This window comes from Pan paniscus, chromosome 12 (assembly GCF_029289425.2).
Source record: "Pan paniscus chromosome 12, NHGRI_mPanPan1-v2.0_pri, whole genome shotgun sequence".
Classification (NCBI taxonomy): Eukaryota; Metazoa; Chordata; class Mammalia; order Primates; family Hominidae; genus Pan; species Pan paniscus.
The window spans coordinates 124,615,612-124,630,712 of record NC_073261.2 but is presented as its reverse complement, the minus strand read 5'-3'; the positions used below and the strand labels follow the sequence as shown (position 1 = coordinate 124,630,712).

At 42.9% G+C, this 15,101-nt stretch overlaps 1 protein-coding gene across 18 annotated transcripts in view; it reads right to left on the bottom strand.

Moving 5' to 3' along the window:
- Positions 1-15,101, bottom strand: part of MYT1L (myelin transcription factor 1 like) — a 560,909-nt gene that overhangs the window by 129,982 nt on the left and 415,826 nt on the right. For 12 of the 18 annotated variants that reach the window (XM_034952508.4, XM_034952504.4, XM_055108316.3 and 9 more), the window contains 2 exons: positions 6,387-7,364; positions 1,308-1,442 (listed from right to left, as the gene is read on the bottom strand). In XM_034952508.4, the coding sequence (XP_034808399.1) occupies positions 1,308-1,442; positions 6,387-7,364 (1,113 nt within the window). The remainder of the gene's footprint in view (positions 1-1,307; positions 1,443-6,386; positions 7,365-15,101) is intronic. The other 6 variants (XM_055108314.3, XM_055108319.3, XM_034952513.4 and 3 more) reach the window with 2 other exon arrangements.

The window sequence follows — 15,101 nt, the reverse complement described above, 5'->3', positions numbered from 1 at the left end:
GGGGTGTTGCCCTGCAGTGTCGACTGGGGGTTCAGTGAACTCGTGTTTGCTGGGTGTGAGCTGCGTCCCAGCACCAAGTGTGTGCTGGGTACATGGAAGCTGTTGTCAAACCATGCTGTCTTCCTGCTCATGTAACACACGGGATTGGAGCCACTCGCTCTGATTTGTTTATTTTTATGGCTCTTCAGGCTTGTTCACAAGATGGTTACAAAACACACAGGTTTGCTATTTTGAGAAGCCATTTGAAAACCTGGAGCCATAATCGCATCTAAAGATCTTTCACTGGAAAATGTTCAGCAAAAACTTCCTAAGTCCCAAATGCTCCTGAGAACGTTTCTTTGTGCTGACAGGTTTTGCTCTCAAATATCTCAAAGTTACCCATTTTAATGGGACAGTCCTCAAAAGGGCCTTAAAGTAGTTAACTGGTCATCTTGTCATCTCTCAAGCCATGTTATGACATGTTCCCCACTAGAAACTGTGTCTTAGACAGTAAGGGAAACTCTTCCCATGCCGTAGACTCAAAACCAGAACCTTAAACTCATATACTCATTTCTGAGAATGTGTCCTTTCCCTGAACCATCAATTCTAGCTGCGGTATTTAATTTATTGGCATACTTTATGTGCTGAAAGGATAAACAAAAAAAGATGTATATCATTTCCATTCTAAAAAAATTTAGCTATATTCATGGACTTATTCCACATGATCAGAACCTAATTAATTAAAAAGAATGCTTAAGATCAAAACCCATCTGATTTCAACCTCCTTCCTTATTGAAGAACCTATAGTGTTGAAATGTCGAGACAACTATGACATGAGACAGACTTTACAGGTGAAATGCAATAAAACTTCAGATCTAAATATGCATTTGGATGATGTACAGAAATCCAGATATTTGGGCAAGAAATGTCTGTCTCAAGGCCTCTCTCCTCTGGGATTCCTGGCAGTTTCATGCTGGAAGGGACGTCTTAGAGGCCATCGAATTCAATTCTGTAATTATGAGAAAAGACGCCTGGAAGCAACCTGCCCAAGGTCACAGAGCAGGTCAGAGCTGAACTCGGGACTAGAACCCAGGCCTGTGCAGGAGCTCTGTTAGGGGCGGTGGGCTTCATGGTGCACCACTCTCCTGGGGCTGTGCCATTGGCATGCCCACGAATCCTGGATCAGTTGCCCATCAAGTTAAGTAGGGGCCTAGTTAAATCAGGTCGCACCGAGCCGTACAATGGAGATGATGTCAGGTAAGAGGGATGACAGAGACAGAGTCATGGGTGTTTGCACCCCCAAGGGTAGTGGTGAGACGTGGACTTACTTTCTGGAGGGACCCTATCTTTGTGCGGGCATCCGGACAGGCTGCGGTGATGTGGGTACAGCCCAGTTACGTGGCCGGTTCCATCACACCCGGGGGTTGGACACTTGCTCTCTTTCTTTTCTGTTCTTGAGGGATCTAAAAGCGACAACAGGTGCCAAGAGAATAAATGTTTACCAATCAAAGACAAATGTGATTATTTCACAATCTGAAGAAACCTTGCTAAAGAAAGAAATAAAGCAGGTGTCGGGGGCTAGGCTGTGACATCAGACCTTTGCTTAGATAGTTCTTTGGTTTTGGGTGACTTTTTTCAACCTTACACAGTATAATCATGAATCATAAAGTATTTTAATTTTTATTCTAAAGAAAAGAAAAGCCTACCCCTCACCTTAATTCTGATTCATTATTTTCCCGTGTGTTACATGATAAGCTGTGTTGCTCAAAGGAATCAACGTAAATCGTGATGAGACAGTGACCTTCTTAGAGAACGAAATTCTGTGCCATCATCATTCAGCAATTTTCCATGAAATTCAACCAGAGAGTGTCATTCCATTCAAAAACTCTTTAGCTGAATTTCTTTCTTATTGAGTGCTCTGATCGCATACACTAGAAGCTGCAGGATTTTACTGACATTGAAATTTGCTCTCCGGAGGTCAAGTGACATTGTTTCGTAGCACACCAATTCAGCGCTTTTCTGAAAATAAACTGAACTCTCAGAAGGCACTGTAAGCAAATGACCAAAAAGGTGGAAAGCCCACCTGACAGAGGTGACGGGTAATCAACATGTTTCAGAAGCCACGGGAGCAGCCTTTTGTTTTGATTTCTTCATCTGTACTTGGAACCAGAGGAAGGCTCGTAGAATGCCGTGCATGCATACACAAAATTAAGAAGTAATGGGTTTCTACAGCCCTGTCGGCTTCTCTGCAAGTACCAGTCAAGGGCAAATTAGGGCAGAGCTTCGGTTAAAAAAAAAATTCAATACTAGAGGCCAGAAATGTAATGATATTGCTAATAAAATTATTTCTATACCCAGAATTGACTACAGTTCATAAATATGCAATATAATAACTTCAGATAATATTTCTAAAGTAAAGCTAGACCAAACAGTAAATCTAAGTGTGCGAAACACTGTATTTTTAGCCAGTTTTTGAAAACCAGTTGCTCAGATCACCAACAGATAGCGATTATTATTAGTTAGTCCAGAAATGCAATAGTTAAATTTTCTTTAGGGATTAATTCTTTTTGATATTCCATTAATCAGGCTAATCATGATTGCTAGAAAATACATGTTTTACTTTCAGTTAAGAATTCACTTTATATCAATAAAAGCTGGATTTAGAATGTTTTGAACTTTTACAGACTTTTCATTCGTTCAGGTGAACTTCAAATAGACAAAGGACTAGCAGGAGTAGCAAATGCCATCATGTTCATATGAAAACACTCCCCTTTTCTTTTTTAGCTAGCATCTTATTCTGCATAATGTGCCTCTCCTGTACTGGAAACTCTTAAGCCAGCACTGGTGTTGAGGGAAATACCATTTGTACAATCATCCGTTACTTTCCTACCATTATGTCAAGAAGAACCTTTGAGAACAAATCTAAAATTATGTGGTTGTGGCTTCAATTTCTAATTACATTACTGAAACTTCTCTTACACCTGCAAACAAAAATGCCTAGCACTTTATTGCCTTTTCAGTAATTTCATAATAATGTTGGTATAAATTACTGTAGATATAAATCACTACAAATATAAAGTAGTAAGTGCACAGTAACAGTTTCAAAAGAAATATTGACAATCATAAACTTGAGATAAGAGATTTTGAACTAGATGTAAATGGCTAGTGGCTGGTGCAAAAAAGTGTAAGGTGTATCTATTATTCGTCCTTAAGTGACCCTATTTTACCACGACACTTAGGATTACCTAACAAAATATATGACTTCACAGATATTGAAAGTGTTGTGAAATTAAGTAGGGATTTGCATGAAAACAATGTGGCTCCAAAGCATTTTGGGTTTTGGAAGACAACAAGGGTATAGTCTCCTCTCGATGCATGAGGTCCTGGTTGAGGTGGGGTCATGCTATTTGCCTTCACCGTTACCTCCCCTTGGTTTCTTTTCTCTTGCAATCTCAAAAGCAAACATACAAGCAAACACAAAATAACCAAGCAAGCAAAGGGACCAACAATTTAACCAAACACCTTTTGCAACAACTTACAGAAAAAAAAAGTGCGCTGTTTAGCTTGCTCCCTTCCCTCTGTTAGAGCAGGCAATTGGGTAGATGACAGAGGAGGTCCATGATCCAGGCCTTTTGCATTAGCTCAAGATTTTGGAAATGTTACTCGTTGATAATTTAAATCAGTTTGAGAAGATTGTGTAGAAATGAGAATACAAGTGTTCTCTCCATTTTTAATAAAATAACAGAGTGTCTGAAAATACAGCCTGTTGACATGCTAGTGGTTGCAGGAATTCTCTGTTGGCTGTGTTGGTGAGATAGTACCACAATTTTAGTTTTAATTTAATTTAATTTAATTTTATTTTATTTTTTGAGACGGAGTCTCGCTCTGTCCCCCAGGCTGGAGTTCAGTGGCACAATCTCGGCTCACTGCAAGCTCCGCCTCCCAGGTTCACGCCATTCTCCTGCCTCAGCCTCCCGAGTAGCTGGGACTACAGGCGCCCACCACCATGCCCGGCTGACTTTTTGTATTTTTAGTAGAGACAGTGTTAGCCAGGATGATCTTGATCTCCTGACCTCGTGATCCACCCGCACTATTTTTTAAGGGAGTTTCTTTGCTCCACTTTGTTGGCCTTACTTGGCTGCATGTATTTGGTTCTGAATATAACTACAGACATCTCGAAGGACATTTGGAATAATGTGGAAGACACTGACAGATATGGAAGTGAGCTTTGGTCAGAGCAGGAAGACCTGGAACAGCTGGGTGAGACTGGAGTCAAGGCCTTCTGCTTACAGGAAAGTCCAAATCTGCAACCTTTCCTCCCATGAGGGAAAAAGCACGTCTCAGTTCTTACTGTTCATTCCCACCCAACCCCCATTTATACAGGGGAAGCAAGCACCTTGAATTCCATTTTCTTGCAAACAAAACAAAACAACAAAACAAAAACCAAAGCGAGTCAAAATTTGCATAAAGCTGCTGAACTTAAAGGGACCAAGAAACCAAAGAAGCCACCGCAACACAGAATTTGCAAAAAGCTCAATCTGCCTTCTCTTGACACAGCACACCCTCCATTACTTCACGCCCAAACTCCATCCTCAGATTTAGGATCCGGGAGTCTAAAACACAAGCCTAAGCTCAATCAGCTTTCCCTTGACACAGCACACGCTACATTACTTCATGCCCAAACTCCATCCTCAGATCTAGGATCTGGGAGTCTAAAACATAAGCCTAAAATATATTTGTCCAACTGAGCAATCACATGAAAAGAAGACACTATTTCTTCCCCAAAATAAAAATGTTTCATTCCTGTATGATTCTCAAAAATTCAACTAAAAATTTCTAATAGATAATTTTAGCCCATCTTGTTAACAATGATAGCACTATAATTTTAAACATGCATGCTATGTTCCATAGTCTTTAAAATGCCCAAATCAGGCCTGAAGCTCTACTGAGCTAGAGAGTCTACTGATTCTCTTTCCTCTAAAAAACAATCTCTTCGCTACATAACAACACTGCAACGGGCAAAGCTTCACCTTGCGACTGAAACGCTGTCTGTGACCAGGCACCTGCCGAGAGTCCCCGAGCCTCTGGCTAAGGTACCTCTACAGTTTGCGTTTGGCTGTAGCGATGCCTAGCTTGCCGCAGAAGGTAGGTGCACACATTGAGAGGAGAATACACGTCTGTGCCACAGTGGGAAAAAGTGCAGTTTTTCTGATTGCTTGAAATTTATACAGCAACTGATTTTCAAGTAAATTCCTGAACCTCACTATTGGGTTCGCAGTGAGGAAACTCAGGATTCGTAGTGAATAGAATGTAATAAAAAACATAAAAGGATCTTTTGGGTGCTAACATAGAGGGATTTAATGAACTGCCAATTTCATGTTTTAAATTGCTTCTTACTGAGTTCTAAAAGAATATTGTGATGGAGATATCCACAAAGTCAAGGTTATGCATGAGGCTGAATTAGAACCTGCCTCATATTGAAAGTGGACACCGTCTTCTTTACAAACATGAAGACAATCATTCAGGTTGGAGATACATATACACATGATCTACTTACATACATATAGTATACATATATATGTAAAGATAGCTAAATACATTGACATATGCAAACATGTGCCCACATATTTCGTAAAAGAAAACTCAGCTCAAACTATCATATTGGATAGTTTTTGAGTGTTTTATAATAAATTAATATTTGAGAAAAGCGCCATAACTGTTTCCACAATGGAATGGAATCAGTTAAAGGGAATGAATATCCTAAAGAAATTGCTATTGATCTTAGCTGAGGCCACACCATGCCTTGCATAGCAAATGGTTTCCATTACCTTACTATCTTAAGATAATTAATGTGCAGTCACTGCCCTTATCTTATGTTATCGGTCATTCAGTTACTGTTCAATTTCTATCAGGGGTGTTTTCTACGAGGGCAGTCTCATCAATAACTGTCACTTGCTGATAATTTTACAAATCATGATGCCACCTCCCCAATCCAATTTATAAAATATGTGCTTTATCTCGGATTGACTAATTGTTACATAAACCCTTGCCACTCAGCATAGATTGTGGTTCATTTATAATAGCACAGGCTTACCCTAATATTTTCTATCATGTGATGTGTCTGTGCTTTACCCCTGTCTTCCCAAGGAATGCATTTCCCACTGAAATATCCTACTATTCATCTGCTCTAGTAATATGACGTTAAGCTGCTTTATGTATTTCTCAGACAAATATTTTATTTGTTCGTCAGAAACGTAATCACAAAATATCCTTCTGGAATCAACTCTAAGAATGTGCAGTAGAGACATAATTCAGTGTGAGTCACACTTTAACTGTAGACTACCACCAACATCCTTTACCCTAGCTCATGTTTTCATGAGGCAACTTACGTTAGGTAGAAATATTACCTTTACCATAGTATGGCTTTTTGACATGGCTGTCACTGGATTTAGGCTTTCTGTCCTCCCCGGGAAGTTGTCTCGGAGACTGGTCCTCGTATGACCTCATATTGTCCCTCCTCCCGGCTTCCATGGCCATCTTCTCCCTCATGGCCTTTGCTCTTTCCGTTTCCAAAGCGATGGCTTTCTCCAGCAGGGTCAGGTTCCCCTTGGTCATGTCAAACACCTCTTCAGACCTGTCCGAGTTCACAGAGGTGGTATCGTCGTCCCGCTCATGACACCCATCCTCCTTCGCACAGCTGGCAAACACTCTCGACCGGGGGCTCAACTGCTCCTCCAGCCGCATGAGGTTCAGCATGTCCGAGTAGTTTCTGTCCGGCGTCCTTCCTGGGAAGTCCTCTTCTGGCCGGACATGCTGACGGATGTTCATGTTCTGCTGCGGATTCCTCTCCTGCGGGTTGGTCTCACTGAGCTTCCTGGCCAGGTCGAAGCACTGATTCCTCAAACACTCCAGACTGCTCAGACACACCTCCTCATCGCTCTCCTCCACCATCTTTTCCATGAGTCCATTGTTCATGGGCTTCCCCAACATGACGTAATTCATATTTCTACTGTCTTGCTGCGACATGCTGTCTGCATAATTTCTGTCATTCATGTTTTCTGAGAGCACAACACCGTGTCCTTGGGCTAATAGTTTAAGGGAGTCCACTGTTTCTCTAACAACATCACTGTCTAAGTCTAAACTCAACTCACTTTTCCGACCCAGGTTTTCGTTTTTGTCACTATCGTCTTCCAGACTATTGGAGGTATTGCTGTTCATTTCTGACTCAGTCCTGGCCCGGTAGGCTGCATCCTCAGCGATTTTGCCGAGGTTTAACAATGACTTGGCCACCAGTTCATCGTAATTGTCATATTCGTCATTATTGTTATCATCCTTTTCTGTGTCTTGCATTATTCGAGTATTGTGACAATTCATTTGATGGTCTTCTGCAAAGAAAATAAAAAAGACAAAAAAGAAAAGAAAAGGAAAAAGTGGCTAGAACTGGAAGCTTAGTTGCAACAGCATGGATAGCACGTTAACTGCAAGTCAAACCGTCTATCATCTCACAGAACTGTAAGTCCCATTTGCAGCTGGGTTGAAAAAGTTGACATAAGGAAAACGGATGTTGCTAAAAAGCAGAAGGCCATTTAAAATACTTGTTGTGAATTATTAATTTCTTTAATGGATCTTAAGATAAACCAGTCAATGTGGCAAATATGATTTTAAAAATTAATTTTGTATTTTTCATACATTTCAAGAATGACTTATTTTCTCCATTGGCTTGCTTTATCTATAGCCTCGCCAGATGTGTATTAACTGTGCTCCTCACATTACTAGGCTTTCTAAGAGTTCATGAACTTTACTTGTTGCCAACTCTGAAGCAGATGTTTGCAGCAATTGCTTTTAAATGGTCTATTTTCACAGTGGCGTGTAGGCAACACAGAGGACAGCCTCAGGTTCCCGAGAGTCAGGCAGGGGTGCCGGCTGCATTGGGAGCTCAGATTCATAAGCACATGTTGGGGCTGAATTAAGAGTTCTTTTGAATCCAATACCTTCAAGACAATTTATCATGATACACAGTGAAACAACAGAAATTCCATAGTAAATGTTTAGAAAGTAAATCTGATTCCTCTGTCTGTGTCTCCACAGGTTTGAAAGTGAGAGAGAGAGAAAGCGTGCAGCAGCCAAAGGCCTATAAAAGGCGGGGTTGAGGTAAGTTGGTACAGCTACTGCACAGTGTTTGACTGGACAGGCAGAGCTGGCACAGTCCTCCATCTCACAGCCTCAGGAAAAGCTTGGTGAGCGGGTATAATGTGTGAGTAAGTGTCATGCTTAATCTCAAAAATGTATTTAGAAAAACTCTTTAAAAAGACCATGTTAAAAATTACATAAAACCCCTATGTTTTATCTCAAACATATTCTGTTTCACACTCAAAGAGCATTTGGGATTTGTACCTCTAATCACCATGCTAGGTCATTGCTTCCATGTACATTGCAAAATATGAGTAATAATAAAAGGGTTCCTAAATGTATCTGTACCCTTAGATTAGATCTGGTTAACTGCGTGCCATTTTCACATCTGTTCTTTGTTTTTATGATTAAAAATCCAGAGTAAGAAAAATGTCTAAAGTTTATTAACAATTTAAAGAAATGAGGTATGTTGACCTCTACAAAATACCAGTACACTAAAAACTGAGATATGGGGGCTCTGGTGTTTTCTCTATGGATTTTATGCAGAAAAGGCTTTTGGTGGTGGAAAAAAGACTTGGAGTTCAATATGTCAATAACAGAAAATAATATCCTTATTATCCCACGCTGAAGGAACAAATATTTAAGATCTGACACACCTTTCTAAACTTCAGCAAATCAAATTTACCTTTTATTAGACATAGAGAATCGCTAATTGTGTGAAACAAATATTGCCCTTCTTCTGGATAATTCCTATAAATCATCTTCTTTATTATAAGGATAAAAGTATTCCCCAAGAGCAGCAAAAAGAAAGAAAATCAAACTAGTGAATGAATCAGAAACATTGTGGAAGTATTAATCTCCAACATACCCCTTGCTATACCCTAGTGTTTAAGCTTTTAGGACTTGAAGTCAATCCCATTTTAATTAATATTTGGAAATATTCTCCTCTCAATTTATGCACTTTGTTATATTCATGGGCTGTGATTAGAGAAGTTTCCTCAGAATAACCAAGCTGTGTTACCTCTGCACAATAGGTAAGTTTTAATAGCCAGAATCACTATGTCTATGAAGACCCAACCACGAGATGAATGATAAGCTATGATTTGAAAACAAAAAAGCACAGGCCACATGTTGGAGCATTTTGAAAGTTGAGTCAAAGAAGAAACCACAGTCAAGCAAGACACTATTTTCATGATGTTCTCCTACATTTCCTTTATGGAACTCATTGTGTGGTCCTGAAGAATTTGGAAAAGAAGCAAGACCTTGAAAGTGGTGAACAAGGAAAGAAAAAGCCTGTCTAATCCTCCTTGCTGCTTCTACAGCCACAAAAAGCCTGCAGGGGGAACAGGTCCTGGTTCCCACCTTATGAACTTCCTCACCTTCCTACAAATGTGTTATGTACAACATTGGTCATTCTCCACATTCCAAATCTCAGGATTAGCTTCAGTTTGTTCCCCCCTACATTCTCCCTTCAGCAGCACGTAGTTAAGAAGTACATCTCACCTTTTTGATAATCAGACATTTATCTGTTTCTCCACTCAATTCATAAGTTACCTTCCCCCGACAAAATTAAAACAAAAATGGACAAGCCTCTTCACACAGGGTCATAGCCATGCTGACGGGTGAAGCTGAGAGCAGCCAAGGAGAAAGTCCCTGAACCGTCTGGAGACTGGCAGAACGCGGACCACCTCCGACGCATCTCCAGCTTTATACTCTAATCACAAAGCACACTGAGGGCACGGTTCGTCCTCATACCGCATTGATATGAAATTAGAAGTTCTACAGCTTGGCACCCATCATGACTTGGCTGCTTTCTAATTGTGTGATGCTGGTGACCCAAGTCTCCAAGACTTAATTAGCTCAGTGGGGATAGTAAAACTTCCTGGCCCTTCATCAGATCTCCTACAAGAACCATGTCACAGGATATGCCTCCTAAAGACTGCAGTTTGCTGTCTTATCATTGGCCCCAGAGCCGACTGCTGGGGAGAGCAGCCCGTTGGTAGAAGAAATCTGGAAACAGGCAGTGGAAAGCATATTGGCATCTGAGCACAGAGCCTGCCGTGTGCTTCTACCCTTCTTCAAAGTTCCTCCTGCTCAGTGTCATCTGAGCCTCTCCCAACAGCAGCAAATGTGGGGACGGCGGGTGAAGATGGCGTGGGTGGCCTCAAAGCCTGGCAGGTGAATGGAATTTCTCAAGCTACCGGTATTTAACTCTTCTAAAACACATGTGAAATGAAGTCAGCTCCTAATTATGTGGGCTCATGGAGGGGAACAGCCAGTCAATCCATCAACAAGCAGGCTCTGAATCCCTGCTGGGCATCAGCCTCATGTGGAATTCAAAGTCATTCACAGTGAGCTTTTGGGATTCCCTCCCTGGTTGTACACACTCCCTTCCAGGTATGCTTTTCTGAGGCTAATATTGAAATTAGTCACATGATGGCATGGGCTATGGGAACTAGATCAGAATTTTCTGGGCCAGTCTGGGGTTGAAAATGTGATACAAACGATCCACAAAATGAACATTCCAACCTCAAAAAGCAGGAGGCCATTTTACTAGGTTTTGTTTTTGTTTTTGTTTTTTGAGATGGAGTCTCACTCTGTCATGCAGGCTAGAGTGTAGTGGTGCGATCTGAGCTCACTGCAACCTTTGCTTCCCGGGTTCAAGCAATTCTCATGCTTCAGCCTGCTGAGTAGATGGGATTGCAGGTGTGCACCACCATGTAGAGACAAGGTTTTGCCATGTTGGCCGGGCTGGTCTTGAACTCCTGACCTCAAGTGATCCTCCTGCCTCGGCCTCCCAAAGTGCTGGGATTATAGGCATGAGCCACTGAGCCTGGCCTCCATTTTACTAGTTTCTATATAGTGACTATTGTTCTATCAAATAGGGAGAATGTATGTGTGATAAAAGAGCAATTTATCAGGAAATTATCTTAAAGGACAAGTTTATGTTCTAAGTAAAAGCACATATTTAGATGGAGGTTTAAAGAGAAGAACAAAGCATTCTCAGCTCCCATTTTTGGTTTTCTATTTTAAATCTGTCATCCAGCAAAGCCACACAGCAACAGACTCTGAGCAGGAGCCTCCTGTGAGCGGGGGCCAGCCTGGGGCTGACCACTGGGTGGACTCACAGAGTTACCACACTGGCACGGAAATCAGAGAAGAGCTGGCCCAACTACTCCAGGTGAGAAAATTGAGCCCAGAAGACAGAGCCCATTCAGTGGCTGATCTCACGGGCTCTTCTTCCTTCCTATCAGCCAGTTATTCTACAAACCTGACTTGTGTTGCGTTACACATGAGATTTCAACACCTACATGAGTGAGATTTATGAAACGTTTTAGGGCTGAATTTTATCTCTTTTGAGTCAGATTGTTATAAACAATTTATGCTCCACAGTTACAATTAGAAAATGAAAACATCTTCTTAAACAAAAGAAACGTGGTTGCTGTGGGCCATTATCCTCCACCCTCCTCACTAGAGTCTGGTAGAGTTAGAACTCTGGATTACAACTTTATATACAGGCCTTGGCTTCTTAGTGGTCTCTCCCTAAGATACACAACTTTTGATTCCTGAAACATCTAGACCTGATTGAGCTACTGTTCTTGCTGGTCACTGACACAGGACCCAGGCAAGTAAACGTACAGCTGAATAGAAAACATAGAGGAAGCCACAGGAGGAGACTGTATTCCAAAGCAAAAATCGCCCTAGACTTCCCCGGTTCGGAGGAGACCTGGTCTGCAGGTGCACTCCAGTGAGTTTCAAATAATGAAGGACCACTGCTTTCTATGGCTTTACAGAGGTGGTGTTTTGTTACATAAATAAATCAATATCAAAATATATTTTGACTTATAAATACAGAAATATGACAATGCATTCATTCTAATGAAAAGATGATGGTGTTTTAATAGCAATCGCAATGATAAGGAAAAAAACCCACATAAACCATCTATATATTTCTTTTTGTTTGTTTGAGACAGGGTCTGGCTCTGTTGCCCAGGCTGGAGTGCAGTGGCACAATCACAGCTCACTGCAGCCTCATTCCCCCTGGCTCAAGTGACCCTCCCGCCTCAGCTTTTGAGTAGCTGGGACTACAGTCATGTGTCACCACGCCTGGCTAAATTTTGTATTTTTTGTAGAGACAGAGTTTCACTGTGTTGCCCAGGCTGGTCTCAAAGTGATCTGCCTGCCTCGGCCTCCCGTAGTGCTGGAATTACAGGTGTTAGCTACTGCACCTGGCCATAAATGTTTCATATACCACATTTCCTTCTGTGCAGAGGAAATGAAGTTAGTGAGTACAGAATAGTCTGACTCACCTGAGTCTGGTCCCCTGATGACCCTATGAGAGGCACTGGGGCACCTACTGCTCCCTCTGAAAGGTGACAATACAGAACCACAGAGGCTGACAGTTTACCCCATCACTCATTGTGAAACGGCAGAGCTGGAGCCACCTGGAGTTCTGGGTGCAGCACAGTCCTGAACATTCCACAGTGTTGCCTCCACTTCCAGAGCAAGCAGGCCTGCACAGTTCTCACCCCAGGGCCTCCCAGGAGGCACGTTCTACACTAGTTAGCCAGACATGCAGCACTTTAATAGTAGAGAGTAACGCAGCTCCCTTCTGCCTCGCCATTCGGAATGTTTTTGTTGCTATTTTTGCATTTATCTTCCGAGTTTTTTTTCTCCTTTCAATACTCTGCATTGATTTATGGACTGAAGGCTTGGTTGTATCACCAACCACTCAGAGCTGTGCTGGAACTGCCAGCTTAGTGAGCCTGCCATCCACCAGGATCCTGATGAGTGGAGTTTGGGTCCATTCTGACGTGGAAAGAAGATTAGAAAATTAGGAAAATCCAGGACTCCGGACTGATATTCAGGAAGACACTGGGTTCGCCACTCCAGGTGCCTGGGAAACCTGAGGGATCTGCATGGGTAGGAGGGTGGGAGACAGTTGAAAGCCAGGATAAGGATGTGCAGGGAGGGAACTGGGGGTACAGGACAGGCCTGGACCCCCTGACTCTTATGCAGGCAGTGGCCGCATGTTTATGTGGAGCCCACTTACTCCCCTGGCCAGGACTAGGCGGAGAAGCGTAAGTTCATTTCCCTCTCGCTTCAAAGGCCCCAGGCACATGCTGAGACACTGCAGTCTCTTTCCTAAGAGGGGAGAAGTCACCTTCCCAGCCCAGGTGGCCTTCAGTCAGGCACCTCTCCTAGGTGCGGCGCTGACCTCGGAGCCCCTCAGCTGCCGGCAGCACAGGACGTGGCCTGGCTCCGGGAACAGCTATTCTCACTTCCAGCACGAGATCCCCGCACCCCTCCTCTGCCTCCCTCATCCTCTACTGCCAGTGAGGCCCTTCACTAGAAGACCCCTGAGGCGCCTTCTAACTCAGAGCCCTGCAGTTCAACGCAGGTGAAAGGGGAACATGGAGGATGACGCGGCACTGACAGTGGGATGCACGTGTCTTCCCCGCCAGGCCGCACTGTCCCTGGCTCCACTCTAGCCATCACCGTCACGCTTCCCTACTACATCTAACTCAGCAGTGCTGCTGTGTGTCTTATTTCCAGTATCATAGGAAATTTTCAGAATAGTCTGTCCATATGCACAGTTCAGTGATTTCTGAGTTAACAGAGGTTAAAATTCTCCCAGCAGAAGCTCCCACTAGTCTTATTCATCTTGAGTATAGATTAGCACAGACATTTTCTCCAGTGCCGGCCATTGCTATTTTCCTTGAATTTTAGTGCTAGATAGAATTATTGAGATCATGCCTTCAAAATTTAATATGTGAAGAAACTTAGGTCCTGGGAGTTGAAGTCACCTGCTTGCCATTCATACTCCTTCCACAGGGACGAGTCTAGAATTGCCATCTTGGTTTTGCTACATCTCAAGCCTTTCCTCTACCTTTCAAAACCGGGACATATTCGGAGGGTCACAACGCAGTGTCATCTCTAAGATAATTTTCGGAGACATAGGAAGATCTGTGTTTAGCAGGCATTCATCTGCTTTGAGTCGGAAAGACAGATCTCGGCTTCACGTCCTGCACGCTCCCTCAGCTGGAGAGACAAGGAGGCCTGCCCGAAGGCAGCTCCACTCAAGAAGAATGCTTCCTCAGACCCCTAATTTGAGTAAGCGCTCAGGAAGGACACAGAACTACAGCTGGGGATGGAACAGAGGGACTGAGTTTTGCACTAAGTGCTACATGACACATTCCAGATCTCTTCCTCAATACCTGTCACCTGATTGGAAAGCCCACTTCTGGGCGCCCCGATTCTTTCACTGAACTGCTGGAGTGGCACTATATCACGGAGCAGAGTGGCACACCTGCCTCTCAAGGCACCCCTGTGGTCCCTGTGGGGGCCCTCTCTTCTCTGATAACTCATTTGCCTCTTTTGCTCAATAGATGCAGACATAATCTGATTCCACCTTGATCTCCTTTTTTCTTTCTCTTCTAAACCACAGGGTGTTTTCCTACCATAACCACCTCCCTGCAATCACAACGCTTCAAATACTGGTGAGGTACCCACATCAGATCCTCCGTGATGGCACACACGCCTTGCCCAGGTCCTGCAGGCAGAAGCGTCGGGGCTGCTGGGCACGAGGAGGGCACAGCGCTGGGCTGCTGGGAGCTGTGAGTACAGGTGAGGAGGTATCTGAATTTTGCTTTCAGATACTGATAAAATACGCAAAGTTGCTCTTAAGAGTTGTTTAAAATGAATGCTGTCTGGAATATGATTTCCCTATTGCTTATAAAAATATTTAGGATTGACTGGCATGTTTTTAAAGTTTTAGGTTCGGGGGTCCATGTGCAGGTTTGTTTTATAGGTAAACTCGTGTTGCAGGGGTTTGCTGTACAGATTAGTTTTCACCCAGGTCATAAGCATAATTCCTCGGGATGTTTGTTTTAACAAAGAAAAGCAGAAATACTACATCTTAGTAACCATCTTCCCGCACTGCATACACTGACTAGACGGGCCGGAGGACCTGTGGTTTATGTGCTGCATTT